The 25,890-nt window shown below is 40.6% G+C and overlaps 1 protein-coding gene across 1 annotated transcript in view; it reads right to left on the bottom strand.

The window, feature by feature from the left end:
* Positions 1-25,890, bottom strand: part of GALNT17 (polypeptide N-acetylgalactosaminyltransferase 17) — a 446,071-nt gene that overhangs the window by 303,639 nt on the left and 116,542 nt on the right. The window contains exon 2 of the mRNA XM_021007062.2: positions 2,833-3,016. Within this exon, the coding sequence (XP_020862721.1) occupies positions 2,833-3,016 (184 nt within the window). The remainder of the gene's footprint in view (positions 1-2,832; positions 3,017-25,890) is intronic.

Genomic DNA, 25,890 nt, shown 5'->3' with positions numbered 1-25,890 from the left:
CAGGCAGGATTTAATTTACTGGATCCACCAGTACAATTTATTTCTCATGAAGAAAACAGACGGCAGTTTTGATGGAAGAGGAGACATTCAGGTTCACGGGAGACACTAGGGGCTTCCAGTATTTAATGAGTTGAGGGAAGAGCTGAAGGGTCCTCCTGGGCTAAGTTGAAAGAGAAGGGGGCAGGGGAAGGAGAGAGGGGGAGAGAGAGAAAGAGAAGTAGAAAGGGGGAGGGAGAGGGAAAGATAGAGAAAGAAGAGAGAAAGGGAGGAGGGAGAGGGAGAGTATGTGTGTGTGAAAGTCATGAATAAGAAAAGAGATAGATATATTATGGGATATTGGACAAGAAAGCAGTAGACTTGGGTTATGACCTGAAGTCAGCCTTACTGGCGGTTTGATCTTGGCCAAGTTATTTACCTACTTGAGTCTCAGTTTTGTCCTCCATAAAAACAGGGGAGTGGGGAGAGGTGCATTCTGCAGTAGCTTTGTGGGCCGAATGAGATAACAATGTAAGTAAAGGTATTTTGTGGAATTATAAAAGCACTTTGTAAATGTAAGGTATTAGAATATAAAGACAGATAGCAGAAAAATAAGCTCCAAGACAGACTCTATGAGCTGACTGGACAAGATGGGCCAAAGCAAAGACATAAAAATTGAGTCAGTTCCATTTAATGAGCATTTTATGAAGCTCTTACTAGATGCTAGAGACCCTGGGGCTATAAGACAATAACAGTTCCTACCTTCAAGGAATTTGCATGCTACTGGGTGAGAGATAGGGATCGGCATGTTTTTTCTCTCCCTGGCACCTCCCACAGTATCTGGCACACAGTAGGCACTTAATATCTATTTTTTGAATTCAAAGGAAGATGACTCTTTGTGTGCACACTAAATGTTCGATTGGAACTTGCTGTATGTCATTGGCTTCCATCCAGAGTGACCTGAAGGGACCAGGGCTGGGGATACAAGCTGGATTTTGAAAATAAATTGACTACTATTGCTCTAACCCAAAGTTTTCTCTGTAATTAAGGAGGTTGAGATGAATGTTCTCTAAGTCTCTCCTAACTCTTAGATTATATATTATATACATATATATATATATATATATATATATATGTGTGTGTGTGTGTGTGTGTGTGTGTATTACATGTTATATACACAAATTGTATATTATATATACAAGTACATATTACATACTATATATATAGTGTGTGTATGTGTACGTGTGTGTATATATATATATATACATATATACGTATATGTGTGTATGTGTGTGTGTGTGTGTGTGTGTATGTGTATAAACATGTCCTCAGATTTGGTAATTGGCATTTATATAGTGTTTTAAGGTTTTCAAAGCATGTTACATTCATTTCCTCATTTGATCCTCCCATCATCCTGGTAAGATAGGTGCAATTACTAGGACAACTTTACAGATGAGAAAACTGAGGCACAGGGAGAAGGTCAGATGCCCAGGATCACACACTAAGAAGCGTCCAAGTCAAGATTCTAACTCCAGGTCCAATACTCAATCTGAGGCAGTTGACATTGCCACCAAAGGTTTTGTGCCCCCTTAAGCAATACAAAATGCTGCAAATGATGCACATTTTATTTTGCTTCCATTTAGATACAAACACAGAATTGTGGAATTTCAGAGTCAGAAGGGATGTCAGAATCCACATAACCCAAACTGAATGAAGAGGCATTAGGAACAAGAGATAACTGTTGTGAATAAAAAAAAAAAAAAACAACGCAAGACTGGATAAAGGGAATGAGACTGAAGGGGTAAGACGGGTCCTGGAAGATGGGCAGCTGAGTGACTAGAAGTATCATGAATCCAATCAACAAGTATTAATTAGGTGCCTACTGTGTGCCAGGTACTAGGATTAAAAGTACAAAACATGAAGCAATCCCTTCTTGGGAGGCCCTTGCATCCTAAAAGGAGACCCAACAAGGACATATACAAGGTATCCCAGAAGTCTTCATGTGGTTTTCAACTCTTAAAGCTTAGAGCTGCACTAAGACTTTTGGGACATCCTTTGTGAGTATATGCTGGTTATTAAGAGATTAAATGAAAAAAAAATCTATAAGTATATACAAAGTAGTTTAATTGCATAAAAGGTAGTTTGGGAAAGAGGGGCTTTGTAGTTCAGAGAATGGGGAAGGGCATCATATAGATGGCATCTGCCCTCTAAAAGAAAGAGGATTCTATGAGAAGGAAGAAGTTCCTTCTATTTATGTTGACATGCATCTAGATGATAACAAATACATACATACGTACACATATGTACATGTATGTGTGTACACACACACACATATATATATATATATACGTGTAAGGGGTGTGTGTGTGTGTGTGTGTGTGTGTGTGTGTGTGTTGTCCCTCCCATTAGAAGGTGAGCTTTTTGAAAGAAGGGTCAATTTTTGCTTTTGCTTTGCAGCCCTATCATATAGCACAGGATGTAACACAGAGTAAGTACCTAATAAAGTCTTCATTTATACCTTTGGCTAGTATATTACCTCTAAGAGTAATCAGTCTGGGAAAGTTCTCATCTTCTATATCAAATAGAGCTCACTTTTATTCATCCCAGAATCACTTTTTTTATGTTCAATATTACAAAAAAAAAAATCCCACTAAGACAGATGTCCAAGGTCTTTGTTCATATCACTCCATACTTTAAATTTGCATAAAAACCATGCACGAGCTGGGAGTGTATAAAAGAAAAGTTATGAAGAACATAGAAAAGTGAGGAAGAAAAGTGAGGTCAAGGGGAAAGGTGCCATGTCAGCTCCCAAGGTGCCACATGAATGCTGTTGTTAATGCAATAATAGACACTTACTTGGTTGGGCGGTAATCTGGTATGGATCGATCCAGGGAGATTTTTTCACTAAGGTAGGAATTGTAGCCATACTTCTCGTGGGGGCCCTTGGCCTTTTCTTCTTCAGCTGGGGAAAGGGTGGAGGGGAGCCCCCCTTTGCCTCGCCCACCATAGCCTTCAATAAGCCCAAGGGATTTGGATAAGCCTGGAGAAATAGGGAAAAAATAAGGAAAAACAGATGACTTTCAGAAGATCGTCAAGCATGATACATGAAGTCAGCTACCAGCCTCACTCCAGCCCCAGGTATGATCTAAAATGAATCTTTGAAACCCTCCAACTCAATGTGACTTCCCAGCACTTAGAGAAAACAATCATAGGATCATAGATTTAGAGTTGAAGGCACCTGAGAAGTGATGGATTCCAACCCCTTCATTTTATACATGAGGAAACTGAGTTGCAGAGATTCACTAGATTGCCCAGGACCACACAACTAATAAATGACAGAGAGGGGTGGAGTGGAGACTCAGGAGGTGACTGGGGACTATACAGTGAAACACAAGGAGAGACAGTGTGATGGGGTTCGAGCCAGGTTTGGAGAAGGGAGTTGGATTTGGAATCTGAGAACCTGGGTTCAAATCCTACCTCTTTCAATCACTATTGAACCCAGTATTTAGTAATAAATGACTTGGGTAGACCACTTTCTGGGCAGTGGTTTTTACCATCTATTTTTTTAAAGGGGGCGGGAGAGCAGAATCTTAGACTATATACCCTTTAAGGTCCCTTCTGGGTCTTGATCCTGGGTCTCTTGCTATCTTTGCCCTGCATCTTCTTCATGAGCCAAATGAAAGGTTTGAACTAGATGATTTCTAAGGACCCGTCTGACTCTAAAGCCCTGATCCCAAGTATTTTAACCTTTCTGGGCCTCAGTTTCCTCATATGTAAATTGAGGGAGTTGGACTAAATGACCTCTTAGGGCCCTTACAACTTTAGATTGATTGATTTTCCTATGACTTCTGTCACTGCAAAGAAGAAGCAATACCTCTGCCCAGATGCTAGTGTCCTTGAGGCACACACCTTGTGCTGGTCATAGCTCTGAAATGTGGCCCCAGAATGGGAAGCAAGGGTTACCCTGATCCTCTATCCTCTGAAACCAGTCAGAGAGCCAGCTCCTTCAGCTGGACAGCAAGTCATGGTTATTTATGCTCACTTCCCTTCATTCTTTAGTGAAGTAATCACCCATAAGGTTAGAGATCCCTGGAGGAGAAGAGGTTGAATGAAAACGCCAAACAGAAAAGCCTGAATAACTGCAAGGTGGAAGATTTTTTGGCTTCACACCAAACGAGCTGAATGCAGATTTCTCTGGGAGTGAGTTTGAAGGGTGCCTGTCTCCAGCCCAGAGCTTAGTGGAATGGGTTTATTTAAATTTCGTCTAAATGGCAAATGGAAATATGCAAAGTCAGAGAATGAATCACAGATAAGGGGAGAAAATACACAAAACACTGTGATCCATGATAAGTAAAATGAAGCTCCTGTCATAAGCCAAGGCTGTCAAGGGGCACCTGGCATTTCCCCCTGCCTGTGGCCATCCCTTCAAATCAAAAGCTTGACTGTCAAATGAACAGCCTGTTGGGCAATTTTTTAAACCCCAGATTTTCTTGCCCAAGTCCTGGCCAAGCCCTCTTCGATTACCTCCCATCTACACTCTATGTGCTGAAGAAGAAAATGGCCAACCACTCCAGTATCTTCGCCAAGAAAACCCCAAACGAGGTCATGGAGAGTTGGGCTCGACTGAACAGTGACTGATCAACAGCAGCTCTGTAAATATCCGATGTCATGGTTGTGAGGTCCTTAAGGGCAGACCTTTCTTTGTAACCCTGGGGCTCAACAGGATGTCTGAAACACAGTAAGCAGATGATAGATGGATGGGTAGATAAGGAGAAGGAAGAAAGAAGGAGGAGAATGGATGGAAAGATGAAGATAGATGGATAAAGAAGAGGATAAATGGATAGGGATGAAGACAAGCATGATGACTGATGAAAATGAGGATACACAGGAATGAAAATCAATGCACGGAAAGATGAGGAAGAATACGGATGGATGGATAGATGAGGAATGGACAGACGGACGAGGATGAGAGTAGATGAAGAAGAGGATGGATGGAAGGATGAAGAAGAGAATGAATGTGAGGATGGAAGACAACGTGAATAACTGATGGTGTGAATGCATGACAGTGTAGACAGAAGATGATATGGATACATGACATGAGGTGAAGATGATGATGAATAACAATGAAGCTACTGAGGATGGTGTACCATTTGCTCCTTGCATCCAACTCCTGGGGACTACTCTGCAGCTCCAGAGTACGCATAGGACATTTCATATCTATGAAGGGCACTGTGTTGCAGTAAAGGGAAACTCTATCCTTAGAGTCAAGAAAATCTGGATTCAAAATCTTGCCTTAAACATTAACGGGGTGACCCTCATTAGAATGTGAGCCCCTTGAGGACAAGGATTTTTTTGCTTTCTCTGTAGCTCCAAGAATTTAGTAGAATGCTTGCCCCATAGTAAGATCTTAATAAATGTTTCTAGAATTATTTTATTGACTAGCTGGCCCTGGGCACATCACTTATCCTCTCAGGGCCTCAGTTTCCTCATATGTAAAACCAGGGGTTTTAAATTGATGGCCTCAATGGCCCTTTCAGCTCTAAATCTATGATCCTATCATCCCTACCACCACCATTACCACCATCACCATTACCACCATTACCACCACCATTACCACCACCACCACCACCACCACCATCATCACCATCACCACCACCATCACCACTACCACCACCACCATTACCACCACCACCACAACAATAGCTTAACATTTATATAGCACTTAAGGTTTGCAAAGTGCTTGACTTATATTATCTCATTTGATCCCTACTGCTTCCATCTGAAAGGAGGGTACCAGCCCCAGCTGCCCCCCTCCCCCACTTTCCCTTCAGTGTCAGCAAAAAGGCAGACAGTATAACATAGAGATCGGAAGCCATGGAGAAAACATTCTCTTTGTGGGATGCAATTCCACTGAGATCACAAGCAAGAGAGTGACTGTGCTCTGCAGAAAGTCCCTGAGAATGAATATAAGGCAGACATAGAAACATCTCCCTCCCCCTGCTCCAATAAAGGCAGAAAGCTGGCCTTCAGAAAGACCCAAAGTACCTGATGGGCAGGCAACCTGGCATCCCTCTCAGGCTAAGCCTGTGTTCTGCCTTTCAAAATCCCCTTAAGAGACACAGACATTATGATCATCTCTGTTCCCACCAACACTACCCCTCTTCCAAGCCTCATCACTTCCCAACCCTTGACAGCCATGACTCATCTTTGTATCTCTAGGGCCTAACATAGCTCATGGCCTGAATAATATGCACTCCATAAACTCATATAGGTACATGTCCACTCCCCAATAGAATCGAGCCACTCTAGCAAATAATAGGCACTTAATAAATGCTTATTGATTGCCGCTTAAATAAATGGGTGTTCCGCTTCCGGGAGCCAAGATGGCGGAGTGAAAAGGTAGTCGCTCTCACTCTCCCTTATCAACCTCTGAAAACCCAGGAAATGTCACTCCAGAAAAAAAACCCTGAACACCTGAACTAGAAGAAAGATGGGGAGCAGCAGTGCAGCAGCCCAGCAAACGGGTCTCCCACTGCCTCAGCAAAAATAAGGGAGGCAGAACTACAAGGGGCCCCAGGCGGATAAGTACCCTGCAGCATTCTTCTGAAAGGAGGTGAAGAAAACAACCTAAAGGCTTTTTAAAGCCCCAGCCTTGCTGATTCCAAACCAAAAATGGGTGAGCTGTTGGAGCCCTGCAGCCTCCAATTGTGAAGAAATCCTGAAGCCCAGGTGGTAGAGCAGGCAAACACCAACACCTGGACCTCCAAGTGCCTCAGTGAGGGTGGGGGAACGGTGGAAACCAGCTCAGAAAACCACCAGGTGCCTCAGCACCACCACAAAGGAATCTCCCAGTGCATTAGCAGAAAAAGGGAGACAACACTGCAGGGGCCCCAGGCAGATAAACACCCTGCAGCACCCATCTAAAAGGAGCTGAAGAAAGCTAAAGGAAAGGAAAAGCAGGCAACCTAGAATTGCCTGAAAGTTCCAGCCTTGCTGATTCCAGCCCAACATGAGGTAAGCTGCCAGAAACCTACAGCCTCCAATTGCCAGCATAAGAGGCCCCAGCACACAAAGCCAGTGACCAAGACCTAGGCTCCCAACACAAGAAGCTTGGGTCAGTACCCTCTGTTCCCCAGCAGGAGAGCTCAATCTCTTTAAAGGCCAGGGAATAAAGAAACACCATGAGTAAAAAGAAACGTACCATAGATTCATATTATGAGAAGAGTGAAGATCAAGACAGAAATTCTGAAGAGGACAACATTGTCAACAAACCCACATCTGCAACAACAAAAGGGAATATGAACTGGTCTGAAGCCCAAAAAGCCTTCTTAGAAGAGCTCAAGAAGGATTTTAATAGTCAAATGAGAGAGGTAGAAGAGTCCTTCAAAAATACAATTGGCCAATTGGAAAAAAAATACACTGAAGAAAACAAGTCCCTAAAAAACACAATTGGCCAATTGAAGAAGGAAGGACAAAAACTAACAGAAGAGTATACTGAAGAAAACAAGTCCCTAAAAAACACAATTGGCCAGTTGAAGAAGGAAGTACAAAAACTAACAGAAGAAAACAATCTGTTAAAAACTAGAATTGGACAAATGGAAACTAATGTCTCTATGAGAGAGCAAGAATCAGTCAAACAGAAACAAAAAAATGAAAAAATAGATGAAAATGTAAAATACCTCATCAGTAAAAAACCAACCTGGAAAATCGACTCAGGAGAGACAATTTAAAAATTATTGGACTACCTGAAAATCATGATGAAAAAAAGAGCCTGGACAGTATCTTTCAGGAAATCATAAAGGAAAACTGCCCAGAAGTCCTAGAACCAGAAGGGAAAATAACCATAGAAAGAATCCACCGATCACCACCTGAAAGAGATCCCAAATTGACAATGCCAAGGAATATAATAGCAAAATTCCAAAATTACCAGATGAAAGAGAAGGTGCTGCAAGCAGCCAGAAAGAAACAATTTAAATATCATGGAACCACAGTCAGGATTACACAGGACCTTGCAGCTTCTACATTAAAAGACCGCAGGGCATGGAACATGATATTCCATAAGGCAAAGGAGCTTGGAATGCAGCCAAGGATCAATTACCCAGCAAAAATGAGCATCATTTTTCAAGGGAGGAGGTGGATATTCAATGAAATAGGAGACTTCCAAACTTTCCTGATAAAAAGACCAGAGCTCAACAAAAAATTTGATCTTCAAGTACAGGACTCAAGAAGGACTTAAAAAGGTAAATGGGACAGAAGGATAATGTGTTAATGGGGGGGGCTGTTTAAACCCCTACAAGGGAATATGAGACTTGCAGCTCTTGAGAACTGTATTGTTATTACACCTTGTTAAAGGAGTATACATAAAGAGGGTGGATATTAGTTGACTTTGATGTAATGATAAAAAAAAATCTAATCAAGTGGGTTAAATGGATCCAAATAAGTGGATCAATCTGATCTTAGAAAATGTACTGAGAAAGGAGGAAGCAGACAAGGGTAAATTACATTACAGGAAAAGACACAAAATCCTATTACAGCAGAGGGAAAGAAGGGGGGAGCATTGTTTGAACCTTACTCTCATCAGGTTTGGCTCAAGAAGGGCATAATATAATCAGTTAGGTATAGAAATCTAACTTGCCCTATAGGCAGTAGGAGGGAAAAGGGGAAAGAAAAGGGAGGGGGGAAAGAAGGGAGGGAAGAAGCAGTAAGACTAAAGGGGAAGAAAAGGGAAAGGGATAATAAAAGGGGAGGGACTGAAGGAGGCGGTGGTCAAAAGCAAAACACTAGTGAAGGGGGAAAGGAAAAAGGAGAAAGAAAAGCATAAATGGGGGAAAGGATGGAGAAAAAGACACAGATAGTAATCATAACTGTGAATGTGAATGGGATGAACTCTCCCAAAACAGAAATGGATTGCAGAATGGATTAAAAACCATAATCCTACAATATGTTGTTTACAGGAAACACATTTGAAAAAGAGTGACACATACAGGGTAAAGGTAAAAGGCTGGAGCAGAATATATTATGCTCAGCTGAAGAAAAAAGCAGGGGTAGCAATCCTGATCTCAGACAAAGCAAAAGCAAAAATAGATCTAATCAAAAGAGATAAGGAAGGAAACTATGTCCTGCTAAAAGGCACCATAGACAGTGAAGTAATATCATTACTAAACATATATGCACCAAATGGTATAGCATCCAAATTCTTACAGGAGAAGTTCAGGGAGTTACAGGAAGAAATAGACAGCAAAACTATACTAGTGGGGACCTGAACCTCCCCCTCTCGCACTAGATAAGTCTAACCACAAAATAAACAAGAAAGAAGTTAAGGAGGTGAATAGAACATTAGAAAAGTTAGGTATGATAGACCTCTGGAGAAAACTGAATGGGGATAGAAAGGAATATACTTTTTTCTCGCAGTACATGGCACATACACAAAAATTGACCATGTACTAGGGCATAAAAACCTCACAATCCAATGCAGAAAGGCAGAAATATTAAATGCATCCTTTTCAGATCATGATGCAATAAAAATTATATGTAATAAAGGGCCATGGAAAGATAGACTAAAAAATAATTGGAAACTAAATAATCTAATCCTAAAAAATGATTGGGTCAAACAACAAATCATAGAAACAATCAATAATTTCATTCAAGAGAATGACAATAATGAGACAACATACCAAAACCTATGGGATGCAGTGAAAGCAGTTCTTAGGGGAAGTTTTATATCTCTAAATGCTTACATAAATAAAATAGAAAAAGCGAAGACAATGAATTGGGCAATCAACTAAAAAAAACTAGAAAAAGATCAAATTAAAAATGCTCAATTAAACACTAAATTAGAAATATTGAAAACCAAAGGAAAAATTAATAAAATTGAAATTAAGAAAACTATTGAACTAATAAATAAAACTAAGAGCTGGTTTTATGAAAAAACAATAAAATAGATAAGCCTTTGGTTAATTTAATTAAAAAAAAGAAAGAAGAAAACCAAATTACTAGTATCAAGAATGAAAAGGGAAGCTACCACCAAGGAAGAGGAAATTAAAACAATAATTAGGAATTATTTTGCCCAACTATATGCCAACAAATTTGACAATCTTAGTGAAATGGATACATATTTACAAAAATATAAATTGCCCAGATTAACGAAGAGGAAGTAAAATACTTAAATAACCCCATCTCAGAAAAAGAAATTGAAGCCATTGATGTACTCCCTAGGAGTACAGAGCCAGATAGATTTACATGTGAATTCTATCAAACATTTAAAGAACAATTAATTCCAATACTATATAGACTATTTGGGAAAATAGGTGAAGAAGGAGTCTTACCAAATTCTTTTTATGATACAAATATGGTGTTGATACCTAAACCAGGAAGAGTCAAAATAGAGAAAGAAAATTATAGACCAATTTCTCTAATGAATATAGATGCAAAAATTTTAAACAAAATACTAGCAAGTAGATTGCAGCAACTTATCACAAGAATAATACACTATGACCAGGTAGGATTTATACCAGGAATGCAGGGTTGGTTCAATATTAGGAAAACTATCAGCATCATTGAGCATATCAACAACAAAACCAACAGAAACCACATGATCATCTCAATAGATGCAGAAAAAGCTTTTGATAAAATACAACACCCATTCCTATTAAAAACACTAGAAAGCATAGGTATAAATGGAGTCTTCCTTAAAATAATAAATAGCATTATCTAAAACCTTCAGCAAGCATTATATGTAATGGGGACAGGCTAGAAGCATTTCCAATAAGATCGGGGTGAAACAAGGATGTCCATTATCACCACTGTTATTCAATATTGTACTGGAAACCTTAGCTTTAGCAATAAGAGAAGAAAAAGAAATTGAAGGCATTAGAATAGGCAAAGAAGAAACAAAGCTATCACTCTTTGCAGATGACATGATGATATACTTAGAGAATCCTAGAGAATCAAGTAAAAAACTACTTGAAATAATAAACAACTTTAGCAAAGTTGCAGGCTATAAAATAAACCCACATAAATCATCAGCATTTCTATATATTACCAACAAAGCCCAACAGCAAGAGATAGAAAGAGAAATCCCATTTAAACTTACTGTAGACATTATAAAATATTTAGGAGTCTACCTCCGAAACAAACCCAGGAACTCTATGAACACAATTACAAAACACTTTTCACACAAATAAAATCAGATCTAAATAATTGGAAAAACATCAGTTGCTCATGGGTAGGCCGAGCTAATATAATAAAAATGACAATCCTACCTAAGCTAATTTACTTATTCAGTGCCATACCAATCAAACTACCAAAAATTATTTTATAGAGTTAGAAAAAATAATAACAAGATTCATTTGGAAAAACAAAAGGTCCAGAATATCAAAGGAACTAATGAAAAGAAATGCAGGGGAAGGTGGCCTAGCAATTCCAGATCTTAAATTGTATTATAAAGCAGCAATCATCAAAACTGCTTGGTACTGGCTAAGAAATAGGGAGGTGGATCAGTGGAATAGGTTAAATATGCAAGACACAGTAGTCAATGACTATAGTAATCTATTATTTGATAAACCCAAAGACCCCAGCTTCTGGGATAAGAACCCACTCTTTGAAAAAAACTGCTGGGAAAACTGGAAAAGAGTATGGCAGAAACTAGGCATAGACCCAAATCTCACACCATATACCAAAATAAAGTCAAAATGGGTTCATGACTTAGATATAAAGGCTGATACCATAAGTAAACTGGGAGAACAAGGAATAGTTTACCTATCAGATCTATGGAGAACAGAAGAATTCATGACCAAACAGGAGATAGAGAACATTATGAAAAGCAAAATGGATAATTTTGATTACATTAAATTGAAAAGTTTTTGCACAAACAAAGCCAATGCAACTAAGATTAGAAGGAAGGTAGAAAATTGGGAAAGAATTTTTACAACCAGTCTCTCTGATAAAGGCCTCATTTCTAAAATATATAGAGAATTAAGACAAATTTATAAGAACACAAGCCATTCCCCAATTGATAAATGGTCAAAGGATATGAACAGACAGTTCTCAGATGAAGAAATTAAAGCCATCTATAGTCATATGAAAAAATGCTCTAAATCGTTATTGATTAGAGAAATGCAAATCAAAACAACTCTGAGGTACCACATCACACCTATCAGATTGGCCAACATGACAAAACAGGAAAATGATAAATGTTGGAGAAGATGTGGGAAAATTGGAACACTAATACATTGTTGGTGGAGTTGTGAAATGATCCAACCATTTTGGAGAACAATTTGGAACTATGCCCAAAGGGCTACAAAAATGTGCATACCCTTTGATCCAGCAATAGCACTTCTAGGCTATTCCAAAGAGATCAAACAAATGGGAAAAGGACCCACATGTACAAAAATATTCATAGCAGCTCTTTTTTGGTGGCAAAGAATGGAAATTGAGAGGATGCCCATCAATTGGGGAATGGCTGAGCCAAGTTGTGGTATATGAATGTAATGGAATACTATGATGAACAGGCTGACTTCAGAAAAACCTGGAAAGACTTATATGGTCTGATGCTGAGTGAAGTGAGCAGAACCAAGAGGACTTTGTACACAATAACAGCCACGTTATGCAATGACTAAGATTGTTAAACTGAACCCTTCTCAGCATTATGAGGATCTAAGACATCTCCAGAGGCCTCGGGATGGAAAATGCTGTCCACATCCAAAAAGAACTATGGAAGTCGAATCACTATCACTTATTTTTACCTTCTGTTGAGTTTTGTTTCATCTTTCTGATGGTCCCTCCTATTGGTTTCAGTTTTTACTTACAACTTCAGTAATGTGAAAATATGTTTAATGGGTATGTAAATGTAAAGCCTATATCAGATTGTGCGCCGTCTTGGGGAGGGTGGGGGGGAGGAAGGGGGAGAAAAATTTTCAACTCAAAAGCATATGGAAGTGATTGTTGATAAATCAAAATAAATTAATAAAATTTAAAAAAAACAAATGGGGAACGGTTAAACAAATTATGTCTTTGTAGATATAATGGAGTATTATTGCACCATAAGAAATTACGTAAGTGATGACTTCAAAGAATTGCAGATAGTATTAACTGACACAAAGTGAAGTGAGCAGAACCAGGAGAATGATTTTTACAAACACAGCAACATCCTAGTAAAAAAAACACCAACTCTTAATTCTTAGGAGCTCTGAGCAGTGACGGGGCATGTCTCCAGACGACCACTGATGAAGCGTGTTACCCACCTCCTACCAGAGGGAAGATGGACGCAGCAGCAGAAAGAGATGTATATTTTTGGACAGTCCACCATGCGGATTTACTTCACGTGATCTTGCTTATTTGTTACCTTTTTTTCTTTCTTTCTCTAATTAATGGGGGCTGGAGGGTGCAAGGATGAGAGAGGAGGATAGCAATGGTGATGAGAGAAAGAAAGAGAGAATATCATTGAAATAGGCTTTTAAATGCACAGAAGAGAACAGAACTTAGGAAGTTTTGAAAGCAATATGTTATTATAGACTTTTTTTTAAAAAGCCATTGTTATAAAATAGAGATTCATGGTTTCATAGAGAATTCTTTTTTGTTTGTTTGTTCTTCTCTGTGTAAGAAAATGCTCCTTTTTTGGTCTTTAGGTTAAGTTTTTAAAATTAAAATAAAAAAACTACATGTGTATATATGTATATGTATATACATATATATATATGTACATATTTGAATTTATAATTTATATTCCCAATGTCAAACACTATGCTTGGCACATAGTAGGCATTTAATATTTGTAACAAATAAAATAAAATAAAAGGCACATAGATAAATACAACATTAAACAGGTATGTGCAAGACATATATAAATCAAATACAGGTTAACCTTGAAAGGGAAGACAACAGCTGCTGGAGGGACCAAGAAAGGCCTCATGTTGAGCTGAGTCTTAAAGGAAACCAGGGTTTCTAGGTGAAGAGGAGGAGGAGGATTCCAGTCCCTGGGTACAAAGATGCAAAGATGTAGCTTCCTTCACTTAAACCATATCCAAATTCTTCTTCCTGGCATTCAAGGCCCACCATGACCCAGGCTCCATCCTAATAACCCTTGCTTCTCTCAGAATTCCCAGTATTTGTCCTCCACTGTGACAGACTATTTCCTCACCGTCCTCTGCATGGGTCATTCTCATTTCCATCTTCATGCTTTGCCTACCTTCCCTTCTCCTTTCTCTCTTTACAAATCCTATCCTTCCTTTGGGGCCTGACGTAAGTACCCCTTGCTCTATGGGGCCTTTCTCTTACTATTCCACCTCTCTCCTGTTCTTTTAACCTGTATTTTATTTCTTATCAATACCACAGAGTTTTATACCAACTTTTTCCCAATGACCCTTTCAATGCACATCCTGCCTCCCCAATGAGACTGAAGAGTAGGGACCATGCTTCCCTTCTGGCCATAACATTAGGCCTGTAACACAGCTCATTGACCAGTTTCTCAATAAATCAGCACTTTATTATCATTATTACTATTATTATTATTATTATTATTATTATTGGCAACAATAACAATTAGCATTCCAGTCCACTGAGAACCCAGAGCAATTTTCCCCTCTGTAAATGCTGGGGAAAGAAGAATCAGACATTGAAGAGCTGGTGGCATTCAGGGCCACTTTCTGTCTGTACCTCTCCTTCCCCCTCCTCCTCCCACCCTCCCTGCTTTTTCTCACAAGCCACAAAAACAGCCTCTGTGGCTTTCTTGAAAGCATGCAGCCCAAAGGTCATTGAAGGAGCATCCACTGGAATGAACAGGACTGACCTTCACTTTGACTTGGCTGCCGCAGTGGAAAACTCCTGATTCCTTCTCTTCTTTTATCCCTAGGAGCTGGGGGCAAGGGGGGGAGTGGGTCCCTCTTGATTCTAGTCTAAAGGGGTGGGCTCCAGCTCCAAGCCACCATCTGAGACCATCTGAGAACTCCATCTAAGCTAGGTTTGCCTCCCATTCTCCCCTGTGGGCCAATGTGTCAAGTAAGAATGAGGAAGAAAATGGCAACTCCATTGGGATTATTCCAAAAGAGCCCACTAATGGAAGTAAAGAAATTCATGCCAGTGTTACTTAGGATGCATAAGGGAAAAGATCATCACAGGATGGAGTTTTCTCTGTCTGTGGCACTGTTTCCAGCAACATCAAGAACACCCACTCTAGGGGCGTCAGAAACAAAAGGAAGAGGGATCACTACCTTTCATGGAGAGACAAAGAAGAATGATATGCAATGAGTGGCCTCGGTGCTCCCACTCCCCCCGCACACCCAATTTAATCTCATAAAAGTTCATCAAAGCAGCAGAAAAGTCATTCATAGTCCTGAGAGTTACCTGCAAAGGTAAACCAAGGTGTTCACCTCAACATACTCATGCAAGACTCAAGTTTATCACAATTTAGCTGAGAAAAGTTGCCTTGGGAAAGCTGGGATGACACGTGAGCATTCACGTACATACACACACACACGTACACATGCACATGCACACGCACACAGAAGCTGCTCCAGGATTTGTCATTCACCCTTTTCCAAGTTTTGACTAGGATTCGATGGGACTAGACCTAGGATTTAATTGTCAAAGCAAACAATCTTGCAGTGAAGGTCACTAACTTCTTAGAGATCTGCCCAGAACACAGAGACCTTCCCAGAACCACAGAGAAGTGGGATTCGAACCCAAGTCTTCCAGGCTCCAAGGCCATCCCTCTATCCACTTTACCATGCTGCCTATTCTAGGCCTTAGCACAGTGTCTGATACATAGCAGGTGCTTAATAAATGCTTATCAACTTGTTGGCTATCCAAGAGGATAGAGACCTAGGGCCACCCTTAGGGAATAGCCGCCATGATACCACCACCATCATGTTCTGCTGACTTAAAATAACCATCAGGACTAACCCTGAAGGTTAAAAAGAATGAAAGATCAATTTAACATTTAGGCAACATGTAAGGTTAATTGCAAGGCATTGTAGGATAATACCTAAGGAAAATAAAGAACCCCAAGACACCAACCATCCCAGCTTCCAGGGAGCAAACCATCTAATAGGGATTATGACACATTCACAAATTCCTGTAATATAAAATTTAATATATAAATTATAATTAACATTGATAGACAATTACGATTTATAAAATGCTCTAAGTACATTAATTATAATATGGTAAGTGAAGTTTTTTTTGGACCAGATGTTAATTTCCACTCATCACCTCTCTCCTGGTCTACTGCAATATCCTTCTAATTGGTCTACTTGATACGTATTTCTCCCCACCTCCACTCCAAATGGATTTTCCTGACATTTGAAACATGGGAACATAGATCTAGAGTTGTCTTCATTTGCCATATGAGGAAACTGAGTCTCAGAGAGGCCCAGGATGACAGGGCTAGTAAGAGTCCAAGATGGAATTAGAACCCAAGTCCTCCTGGCTCCTATCCCACCACTCCAAGTACTATGCCATGCCGCTTTTCAAAAGGTCTGACTATGTCACTATCTCTAATTCAATAAACTTCATTATTATGCCTAGGATCAAATATAATCTTCTATTTGGCATTTACAGCCCTTCCCAACCTCATTCCTTCCTACTTTTCATTTTACTCCCCTTCAAACATCAGTCAGCCATACTGGCCTATCAGTCATTCCTCAGACATGACGTCCCCATACCACTCTGCCTTCCCATGAGCTGTCCCTCACGACTGGAACTCTTTCTCTCCTCATTCTGAGAATTCCGGCTTCCTTCCAGACCCAGCGCCAGTCCTACTTTCTGCAGGAGGCATTTCCTGGCTTTTCCAGGGCCTTCCTTCCCTGGTACCTCCTATCTACTACATACGTTCTCGGATGGACATAGTTATCTACATATTGTCTCTCCCATTAGACTGTGAGCCCCTTGAAGACAGGGACAGTGATTTATTTTTCTTTCTTTGTATCCTCAGTGTTTAGCACAGAGCGTGGAATATAATAAGCACTGAAATGCTTGTTGTCTGATTGATTAGGGTCGTCCAGACCACTGTGAGATTGTGTCTTGTTCAGGGTCATCAGGGCCAGTATGTGTCAGAGCAGTACTTGAACTCAGGTCTTTCTGGCTCTGAGGTCTGCTCCCTGTGCACATCAGATCTCTACAATACCTCATTAAGGCATTAAAGAGATACAATATGGGAGAGAAGGCCCTGGAGGGTCAGAAAGACCTGAATTCAAGACCTGTTCTAATTTATACTGTGTGAACCCAGTCCTGTCCCTTAAATTCTCAGTGCCTTTGGACCATTCTGTAAGACTCTGAGTTACATAAGGGATGCTGATCTGTCATAGTGAATAGCAATTCCTCATCTGGAAGTCCTGAAGAAATCACAGGCCTGGTCAAAGGGGATGGGGAGGCGAAGATGCTATGAGACTTCAGTAAGGGAGAGATTGCTTCCAGATGGCAGGTCAGAGAAGGCTTTTATTTTGGAAGAGGGGAGAATTTCGACAGGCAGTAATGAAAGAAGTGCATTCCAAGTAGAGGAAATGGTGTATGCACAGATGCTGAGACAATAATAACAATGACAATAATAACAGCTGACTTTATAGAACAGTTTAAGGGTTTGCAAAGTCGTGAGTACATGGGATGCATTTGGAGAACAGGGAATAAATAATCTGGCTGGATGGCAGGGAGCAATGCGCGATAAGGCTGAACGGGGAGGGGGTGAAGGCTGACAGTGAACGATGTTAAATGTCAGAATCAAGGGTTTGGCCTTTATTTTGCAGTCAGTGGGAACAGTGGAGGGACATGATCAGAAGCGGGCTCAGAGGGATTCATCTGGCAGCAGCATGAAGGGTGGGCTAAATCAGGGAGATGCTACAAGTGGGGAGCCTAGCAGGGATGCCATTGCAATGGACCAGGAAGACCTAACCAAGACCTCAATGAGGACCATGGTAGTTGGTGATGGGGAGGGAAGCTAGGCTGGAGACATAATTCACAACCTACTGACTGGGTGTCAGGAGGGGAGTGTTTAATATTCAAGAACCAAAGATGACTCTGAGGTTTTGACCCTGATGGCTTTGGGAAATGATGGCATCGTTTACAGAAATATGGTAGAGTAGAAGAGTGCTGGAGACTCCCTGCTGGATACAAATCCCAGCTCTGACACTATTGTGTCTCTGGTCAAGTTACTTCTACCCCCATTGGCCTCAGTTTCCTGAAATGGAAAAATGAAGATAGATCTGAGATCCTTTTCGGCACTATGTCTGTGATCCTCCGAAAGTTCATGCTATCTCTCAGAACAAGGGCTGAGCATTGCAACAGAAGAAATGCAGAACCTATGACAGGTCCAAACCAGAGCCAAATATTCCAAACACACCCAGCCCAGCTCTAGGACGGCACCACACACAGAGGCAGGCTCCTCTGCTGAAGAGGTATTTTCAGAAAACATTTTTTTTCCTCTAAAGAAACTGCTCTTTGTTTGAAGGTCAAAGAGTTACAGGCAGAAGCTGTGTCTATTCTAAGAAAAAGAGAAAATAGGATGGGACTCAGGTAGGTGGCAATGCTCCTTTAAAGACTTCCCACTGAGCCATAAGGGAGACCCAAAAGGAGCTATAATGTTCTTTGCCAACTCCCCCAAGCTTTGAGAATACCAGGGATCTGTTCAACAAAGTGTCTTCCCTTTCGGGCTAGAGGTAAGCACCATCATTAGTCTTTCATCAGTTCCAATATTTCTTAGACCGATCAATTAATAAATATTCATTAGATGTATACTATATGCCAGGCACTCTGGCAGGGCATGGGGCTACAGAGACTAAAATCAAACATTCCCTGCCTTCAAGTAGCCTATATTCTATCAAGGGAAGCCACACATACACACGTACAGACTGCATCTAAAATAAATACAAGGGCATCTGGGGAGTGAAGTGCCATGGAGAATGAAATGATGTCTTCAGTTCTATGCATCCATTTAATAATTGTTGCATAAAAAACTAATTTCACAGCTCAAGTCAATCTGAGACTAATACATTATAAGAAAATGAGCCTGGGCGTTTTGTTTGGTGGGGATTTGGGACCAGACCTATGATCTCATTGGTACAGGAACAGATTGGTACACATCCTCCATAGTCTTAGAGAGGTACCTGGGGCACTAAAGAAACTGGTCCAGAGTCACCCAGCCAGTATAGCTCAGAAATAGGACTTGAACCCAGGCCTTCCTGATTCCAAAGTTACCCCTCCAGGCCAATGCATCAAAACATTCTTACATCGAGATAGAAATTTCCCAGTGAAATGTCAAGGACTCCAGAAAACTGACTTCTGAACTCATGGCAAATGATGATAGAATTCATACAGCCACTCACCCATTACTATTATTACAGAATCACAGAGTCTCAGAAGAAGGGGAGGGGACCTGAGGCTTATCTGAACAAGGATCTCCACTACCTCCTCACCAACTAGGGACCCCCTTCCCTTTCTATAAGACCTCTAAAAGAGGGGAATCCATTAGTTTCCAAGGCAGCCCATTTCACTTGGGGATCATTGTGACTGTTACAAAGCACTTTTTTGTTTTGGGGGGCTTCTTCCCCCTTACATCATTCCTAAATTAGCTTTTCTGTAACATTAACCTGCTGCTCTTGGTTCTAACTTCTGTAACCAAAAACAAGTCTTCACCAAAAAAGAACAACATGCCATGTCTTTCACATGACCAACTTGCAAATGCTTATAAACAGATAGCGTGGTCCCACTAGGTTTCTCCCCTCCTCACTTAACATCCCCAGTTCCATTAACTGATCCTCACGTGGAATGAGCTCAAGGCCTTTGCACAGTTTGACAGCCTTCCCCTGGATGCTCCCCAGCTGCCCAGAATGTGGCACCTGAAACTGAATTCAATGTGCCATATTAAATTACATCAGAAAATAGACAAGAGTGAATGGGTTCTTTAACTGGGAGAGAGTGGAGAGCTCAGCTGAAGCCATGAGAAAAGAGTGCTCTCACCCAGAGGAAGTCCATCCCCGCAGTCTCTAGAATTTCAAACAAGTCCATAGACATGGAGTCTTCCCAAGCATGTTGCTATTTCTCAGTCTTTCTCTTATGTGTCACTAGCATGTCTTCTGTTAACATGTCTCTCCCCAAGAGTGACTGGAAGGATCTTCACAAGTCCCTCACGCACAGTGTGCAGTGTCCATCCATCAGTCAGGAGCGACTTCTCCCTCCACAATGCAACACACAGAAAAACACCCCAGGCTTGGCTCGAAGCCTTTTTTTTTTATTGCCTAAGATATTTTAACAACATTTCCAGGAGACTAAAGTTTTCAAAATTTCACATAACGGAAGACTGTGTCTTCAGCACTGATTGAGGTTTAAGGCGGTGCCCTGCCTGGTATAGCAGAAATGCTGCTGCGTGTGGATTCAAATCTCACTTCAGACACTTGTAAACTATGTAACTCTAGACAAATGACCTCACCTCCCTAGGCCTCAGTTTCTTTATCTGTAAAATGAGAAAATTAGACTCAAAAACTCTTAGGTCCCTTCTAGCTCTAGAACCACGATCCCAGGTCTTCTATAACGTACCTTTTCCATCTTTCACCAAACAATCCATGATTCACTCAGTTGCACCATCTCTATGTTGTGCTGTGCTACTCTACAAGACTGGAATTCAACACAGTCTTTACCATCCCCTCAAAAGGACGCAGGCTTGTTGGGGAGGTATACCTCACACGTGAACCTCTCAGTAAAGAGAATATACGATAAAATGTTAAATTGGGTGGTACAGCCAATGAAAGAATCCCACAATAAACTAAAGTGGCCAAATTCCACGGGACTGAAAAACAAAGAGGTTAGAGAAGGGAAATACTCATTTGCCCTGTTGCTACAGGAACACAGATTTAGAGCTAGAAGAGCCCTGAGAAGTTTTCTATTTCAATGCATTTATCCTATAGATAAAGAAACTCAGGCCCTGAGAAGATGAGTGATTTACCCAAGGCCACACAAGTAAATAAGCAGCAGGGCTAGGATTTGAATCCAAGACCCAGCTCTAAATCCAATCATTATCCTCCCTTCCCTTTTCAGTGTAATTCAATAAGTATTGATTGAACATCTAGCATATATTCTCATCCCCTCAAAAATGTATTGTATTTATTTTATACATAATTTTGCACATGCTCACTTATGTTTATATGCATGTTGTCTATCCCAATAGAATGGAATCTGCTTGAGGGCAGGAGCTATTTCATTTTTATCCTTAGTACCTAGCACAGTGCCTGGCATACAGTAGGTGCCTAATAAATGCTCGTTCATTTGATATGTTCTGTAACTACCAACACCACAGTCCCAAATGCCATCTCCTCCAGGAAGTCTTCCATGACTTCCTTGTGTCCTTCCTTCACAGAACCGCTGCCCTTCCCCTATACCCCCAACTCACTGAGTACTTTGTTTTACAATTCTCTACCACACTTGGACTGCAGCCCCCTCTATATAGAAGCCATGTCTTTCATCAACCTTGTATTCTCTCAGGACCCCCCACAATATAATTAATGAATATTTATTGAATAGGTAAGTTATTGAATAAGGGTCCAGTGGCAGAAGGGTACAGTCAAGGTTGAAGTGCGGGAGAATAGAATCAGGAAACACCATTCCTATTTCTTGATTTTTTTAAAAATTATTCTTGCGATAAGGAAAATTCTGTCCACTGCAGGCCCATATCATACAAGGGTTAAGGTCATGCAAGATTATGAAAATCAGAGCAAAGATTGGAAGTTCACAGTCAGCACAAACTCAAAATCACCATAAGTGTCTTCCCATTCTAAGGAGTACCACAGTTGAGCAGCTGTGGCTATCACTGGTGAGCACATAAGCTAAAGAAAGTACATCCTCAGAATGGCTCATATAAGACCCACAAAAGCAGAGTTTGGCAATACACTAACCAGGGACAGATGGATGGGAGAGGCCCCCAGCATAGACAAAGCACGTACTTTAGCCTGGCATCCTTTCTGACATGATGGAGAGAGAGAGAGAAAGCTGACCAAGTGGTGGGCAGAGAGACATAGTAATGACAAGAAAACTCATGGCCAAAATGCCCAAGAATCAATGTATCACCTTCCCCTGGAAAGCCCCACAGAGCTAGGCTAGCCCTGTGTTCCTCAGGCATCGATGCAAAACTGGAGATTCTTTCAGCCATTTTCAGATGAAATTGATTGCCTACAGGGTACTGACACTGCAATAAGAAAAACCTGGGTTCAGACCCTGACCCAGACACTAACTCCATTGCCCAGAACAAGTCACTAAACTGTTCTGTTCCTCAGTCTTCTTATCTGTAAAATAAGGCAAGTGAACGAGATGGCCTTGAAGGTCCCATCCAGCTGAAAATCTATGATCTCCTTCCTTTCCTAACCGTTTGCCACTTCTTGCCTATGTGATTCTGTACAAGCCACTAAATTGCTCTAGACCTCAGTTTCCTCCCATGTAAAATGCTACAATTAAATGACCTATCTCTAAGGCCCCTTCCAGCTCTAAATCTGATCATACAGCAAAACAAATTGAGCTCGTCCATCACTATGCACTGCCTAGTCATCCCACCACACATGACTGATCTTTAAGACTTTTAGCTGCTAGGAAGTAAACAGTTACACGCCATACACATTAATACCCTAGCAAGACCAACAATTTAAAGGAAATGGATGATTACTTATAAAGCTATAAGATATACCACTTAAATGAACATAAAATAGAAATCTCAAACTACCCTATCTCGGAAAATGAAACTGAACAATTCATTAGTGACCATCAAAGGAGAAAAAAATAACCCGAGTCTGATCCAGATTGATTTATAGGTGAAATCTATCAATGATTTAAAAGAGAAATAATACATACTATACAAATGATTCCCAAAAACTGAGAAAGAAAATGCACAAACTTCTGTCGTGGGTCAAATGTGGTGTTAACATCTAACCAGGAAGGAGCGTGGTCATCTGACCTGATACTGCAGTGCACATATATCCTCACCCTAGGACCTTTCCATCCACCTGGCTGCAATGCCCTGAAGGATTTCTGGGCCTTCTCATCGACTCAGGTGAATTCTTTCATATGTGCTATATTCCCCAATTAGAGTGTGGGCTCCTTGAGAGAAGGGACTGTAACTTTTTTTCTATTAAATCTCCAGAATTCAGTGTAAAGTGTTACCTATTCATTCACGTTTTTTACCATTCCACCTTTTGTGAGCACACATGTATACACACACACACACACACACACACACAAATATACACCTCTAATGGGAAAAGATACAGTCATTCCCCTCAGTATAACTTCTCCCCATTCTACCCCAATCCTGTTTCAGGCTAAGATCAGAGGCATTGGGGAGCTCCTTTCCAGGCATGAGCAGAACAGCTGAAGGTGTGATAGCAGCACCTGACTGGGCATGGCCATTTTGCTAAAGGCAAGAGGACTCAGTGTCTGTGGCATTGATGAGCTGCTTGGACCAAGGGGCATCTGCAGGTGAGTGACATCAGGGTCCACTGAATTCTCAAGTGAAGATTTTCCTGTTGTTGTTTGTTCAGTCATTTCATTTAAGTCTGACTATTTGGATTCTCTGCGATTCTAGCATTCCTGAAAGTTCCCCTGGGGAAAATGGGGCATATCTACAGGCGTGGCTCTTAGCCAAGGGAGAAATATTCTGTGGGAGTTGAGGACTTTGGAAACATTTGCATAAAAAGAAACCTAAGGCTACAGGTTTGTCTATGTCTTTTCCCCTGTGTTCAAACCACTGCTGCTCAAAAGAAGGGAAATTTTAAACCAAATCTCCATTTAGGTTTCTTAGAATATGGAAGCCTCTGCCATTCTCTTGGATTGGGTCAACATATATCAACCAGTTTGGGAAAGGTAAGACCTCAAAATTAAATAAAATCTGACAAGTATGTACTAAGGGCACTCAAAAGTATGAGGACCAGCTATAGGACAGCCACAGCTTCCTGAAAACATAAAAGACAGAAGGACTCACTGCAGCCTACAGACAGATACAGAAAACATACTAATCCATCATTCAGCATTTATTAAGCACCTACTCAGTACCAGTCACCATCCTAGAAATATAAAACAAGGTACTGATGTGCATGTCCATTTTTTTATTGAGAGAGAGACATGCTCAGATTGAAGGGGGGAAACCCCTAATCAAGCATCCCTAGACTGGGAATGAACATTTTTACTTGGAAGGATCAGGGACAGGGAAAGGAGGAGGCAGCTTCTGAGTGAAGCCCTCACATGAGGCCGTTCCTAAAACTTTTCAACTGGTCGAGATCCCTCTGAGCTGCTTTTTCTGACTTCAGTCTCTTTCCCTTATCTTGTATATTTCACATAGCTGCTAAATGAATCTTTTAGGGCAAAGATCTGGGCATACATATTAGAGGGAGATAGGGGCCATTAGTGGATAGTATATGCTGGATATAAGAGTCAAGAGGAGCTGAATTTGAATCCTGCCTGGGGTGCCCCCAACTGTGTGATGTTAGGCAGGTTATTCAATCTCTCTGTGCCTCAGCTGCTTCATCTCTAAAATGAGGGATTACTACTTTTAGTTCCCTTTTAGCCATCCTATCACCCTTTGACTTCCCTGTCCAGAAAATCAACCAGCTGGTCATCAGAACTGGTCACTCACCTGGTGTTTCACAAGATTTGGCATGGTTGATCTTGCCTCCAGATCTAACTTAACTCGTGGCAGTGTGAAGACAGGAAAAGGATGGCAAGGATCTGAAATTAGTAACTGATGTAAGACAAACACCAAAGAACTGTCTCCATCCCAAGAATAACTCCTAGTAAAACTACTCTGGCCTAGTCACATTCCTGACTGTGCAGACCAGCCCTGCTTCTATACTAAGAACAACCAGGGAGATAATGCTTAAAAGTTAAATAAATCAGATAGCCTCGTTATAAAATGACAGAAAGGAGACCTGGGTTCTAATCCTAGGTTTACCAGTACATAGCTGTATGACCTTAAGTAAGTAATCTGTGACTTGATTTCCTTGTCTGTAATAAAGCCAGGGCTTACAACACCAAGAACCACTCACTCCCCAATAGATAAGCAATGAAAAGATAAGAACAGGTTTCAAAAGATTCACAAGTTATAAATAATCCCATGAAAACCAGAAACAGCAGAACACAGTAGTTAGGACACTGAACTAGGGAGTCAGAAGGATCTGAGTTCAAATCCTGCCTCAGACATTTATTAGGTCTGTGACCCAAACCTGGGCAAGTTAGTTAAGATCTCTTGTGCCTCAGTTTCATTTGCAACAGGCAGCGGATTCAATCACATTTAAAGTCTGTTTCAATTATAAATAAATAATCCTATGACCTCATGCTCTAAATGACTAATAGTAAGAGAAAGAAAAATGGAAGCAGTCGTTGCTGGAGGGGCCATGACAAAATAGGCACATTAAAGCATTACTAGTAGACCTGAGAAATGATCCAGCTTTTGGAAATCTCAATTTGGAACTATGAAAAGAAAGTGACTAACCTGTCTGCCCAGCAAGTGGATATGTACCTTAAGAACATGAAAGAAAGAAGGAAAGAAAGAAAGAAAGAAAGAAAGAAAGAAAGAAAGAAAGAAAGAAAGAGAGAGAGAGAGAGAGAAAGAAAAGGAAAGAGAGAAAGAAAGAAAGAGAAAGAAAGAAAGAAAGAAAGAAAGAAAGAGAGAGAGAGAGAGAGAAAGAAAAGGGAAGAGAGAAAGAAAGAAAGAAAGAAAGAAAGAAAGAAAGAAAGAAAGAAAGAAAGAAAGAAAGAAAGAAAGAGAAAGATAAGGAAAGAGAAAGAAAGAAAGAGAAAGAAAAGGAAAGAGAGAAAGAAAGAAAGAAAGAAAGAAAGAAAGAAAGAAAGAAAGAAAGAAAGAAAGAAAGAAAGAGAAAGAGGTCTCTCACAAATATTAACTTGTTCATAGAACTCTATGTGGTGGCAAAGAACTGGAAATAAATTGCTGAAAAC

Source organism: Phascolarctos cinereus, unplaced genomic scaffold, assembly GCF_003287225.1.
Source record: "Phascolarctos cinereus isolate Bilbo 61053 unplaced genomic scaffold, phaCin_HiC Scaffold_5;HRSCAF=322, whole genome shotgun sequence".
Lineage (NCBI taxonomy): Eukaryota > Metazoa > Chordata > Mammalia > Diprotodontia > Phascolarctidae > Phascolarctos > Phascolarctos cinereus.
The sequence above is the reverse complement of the archived record's forward strand: the minus strand, read 5'-3'. Positions and strand labels throughout refer to the sequence as shown.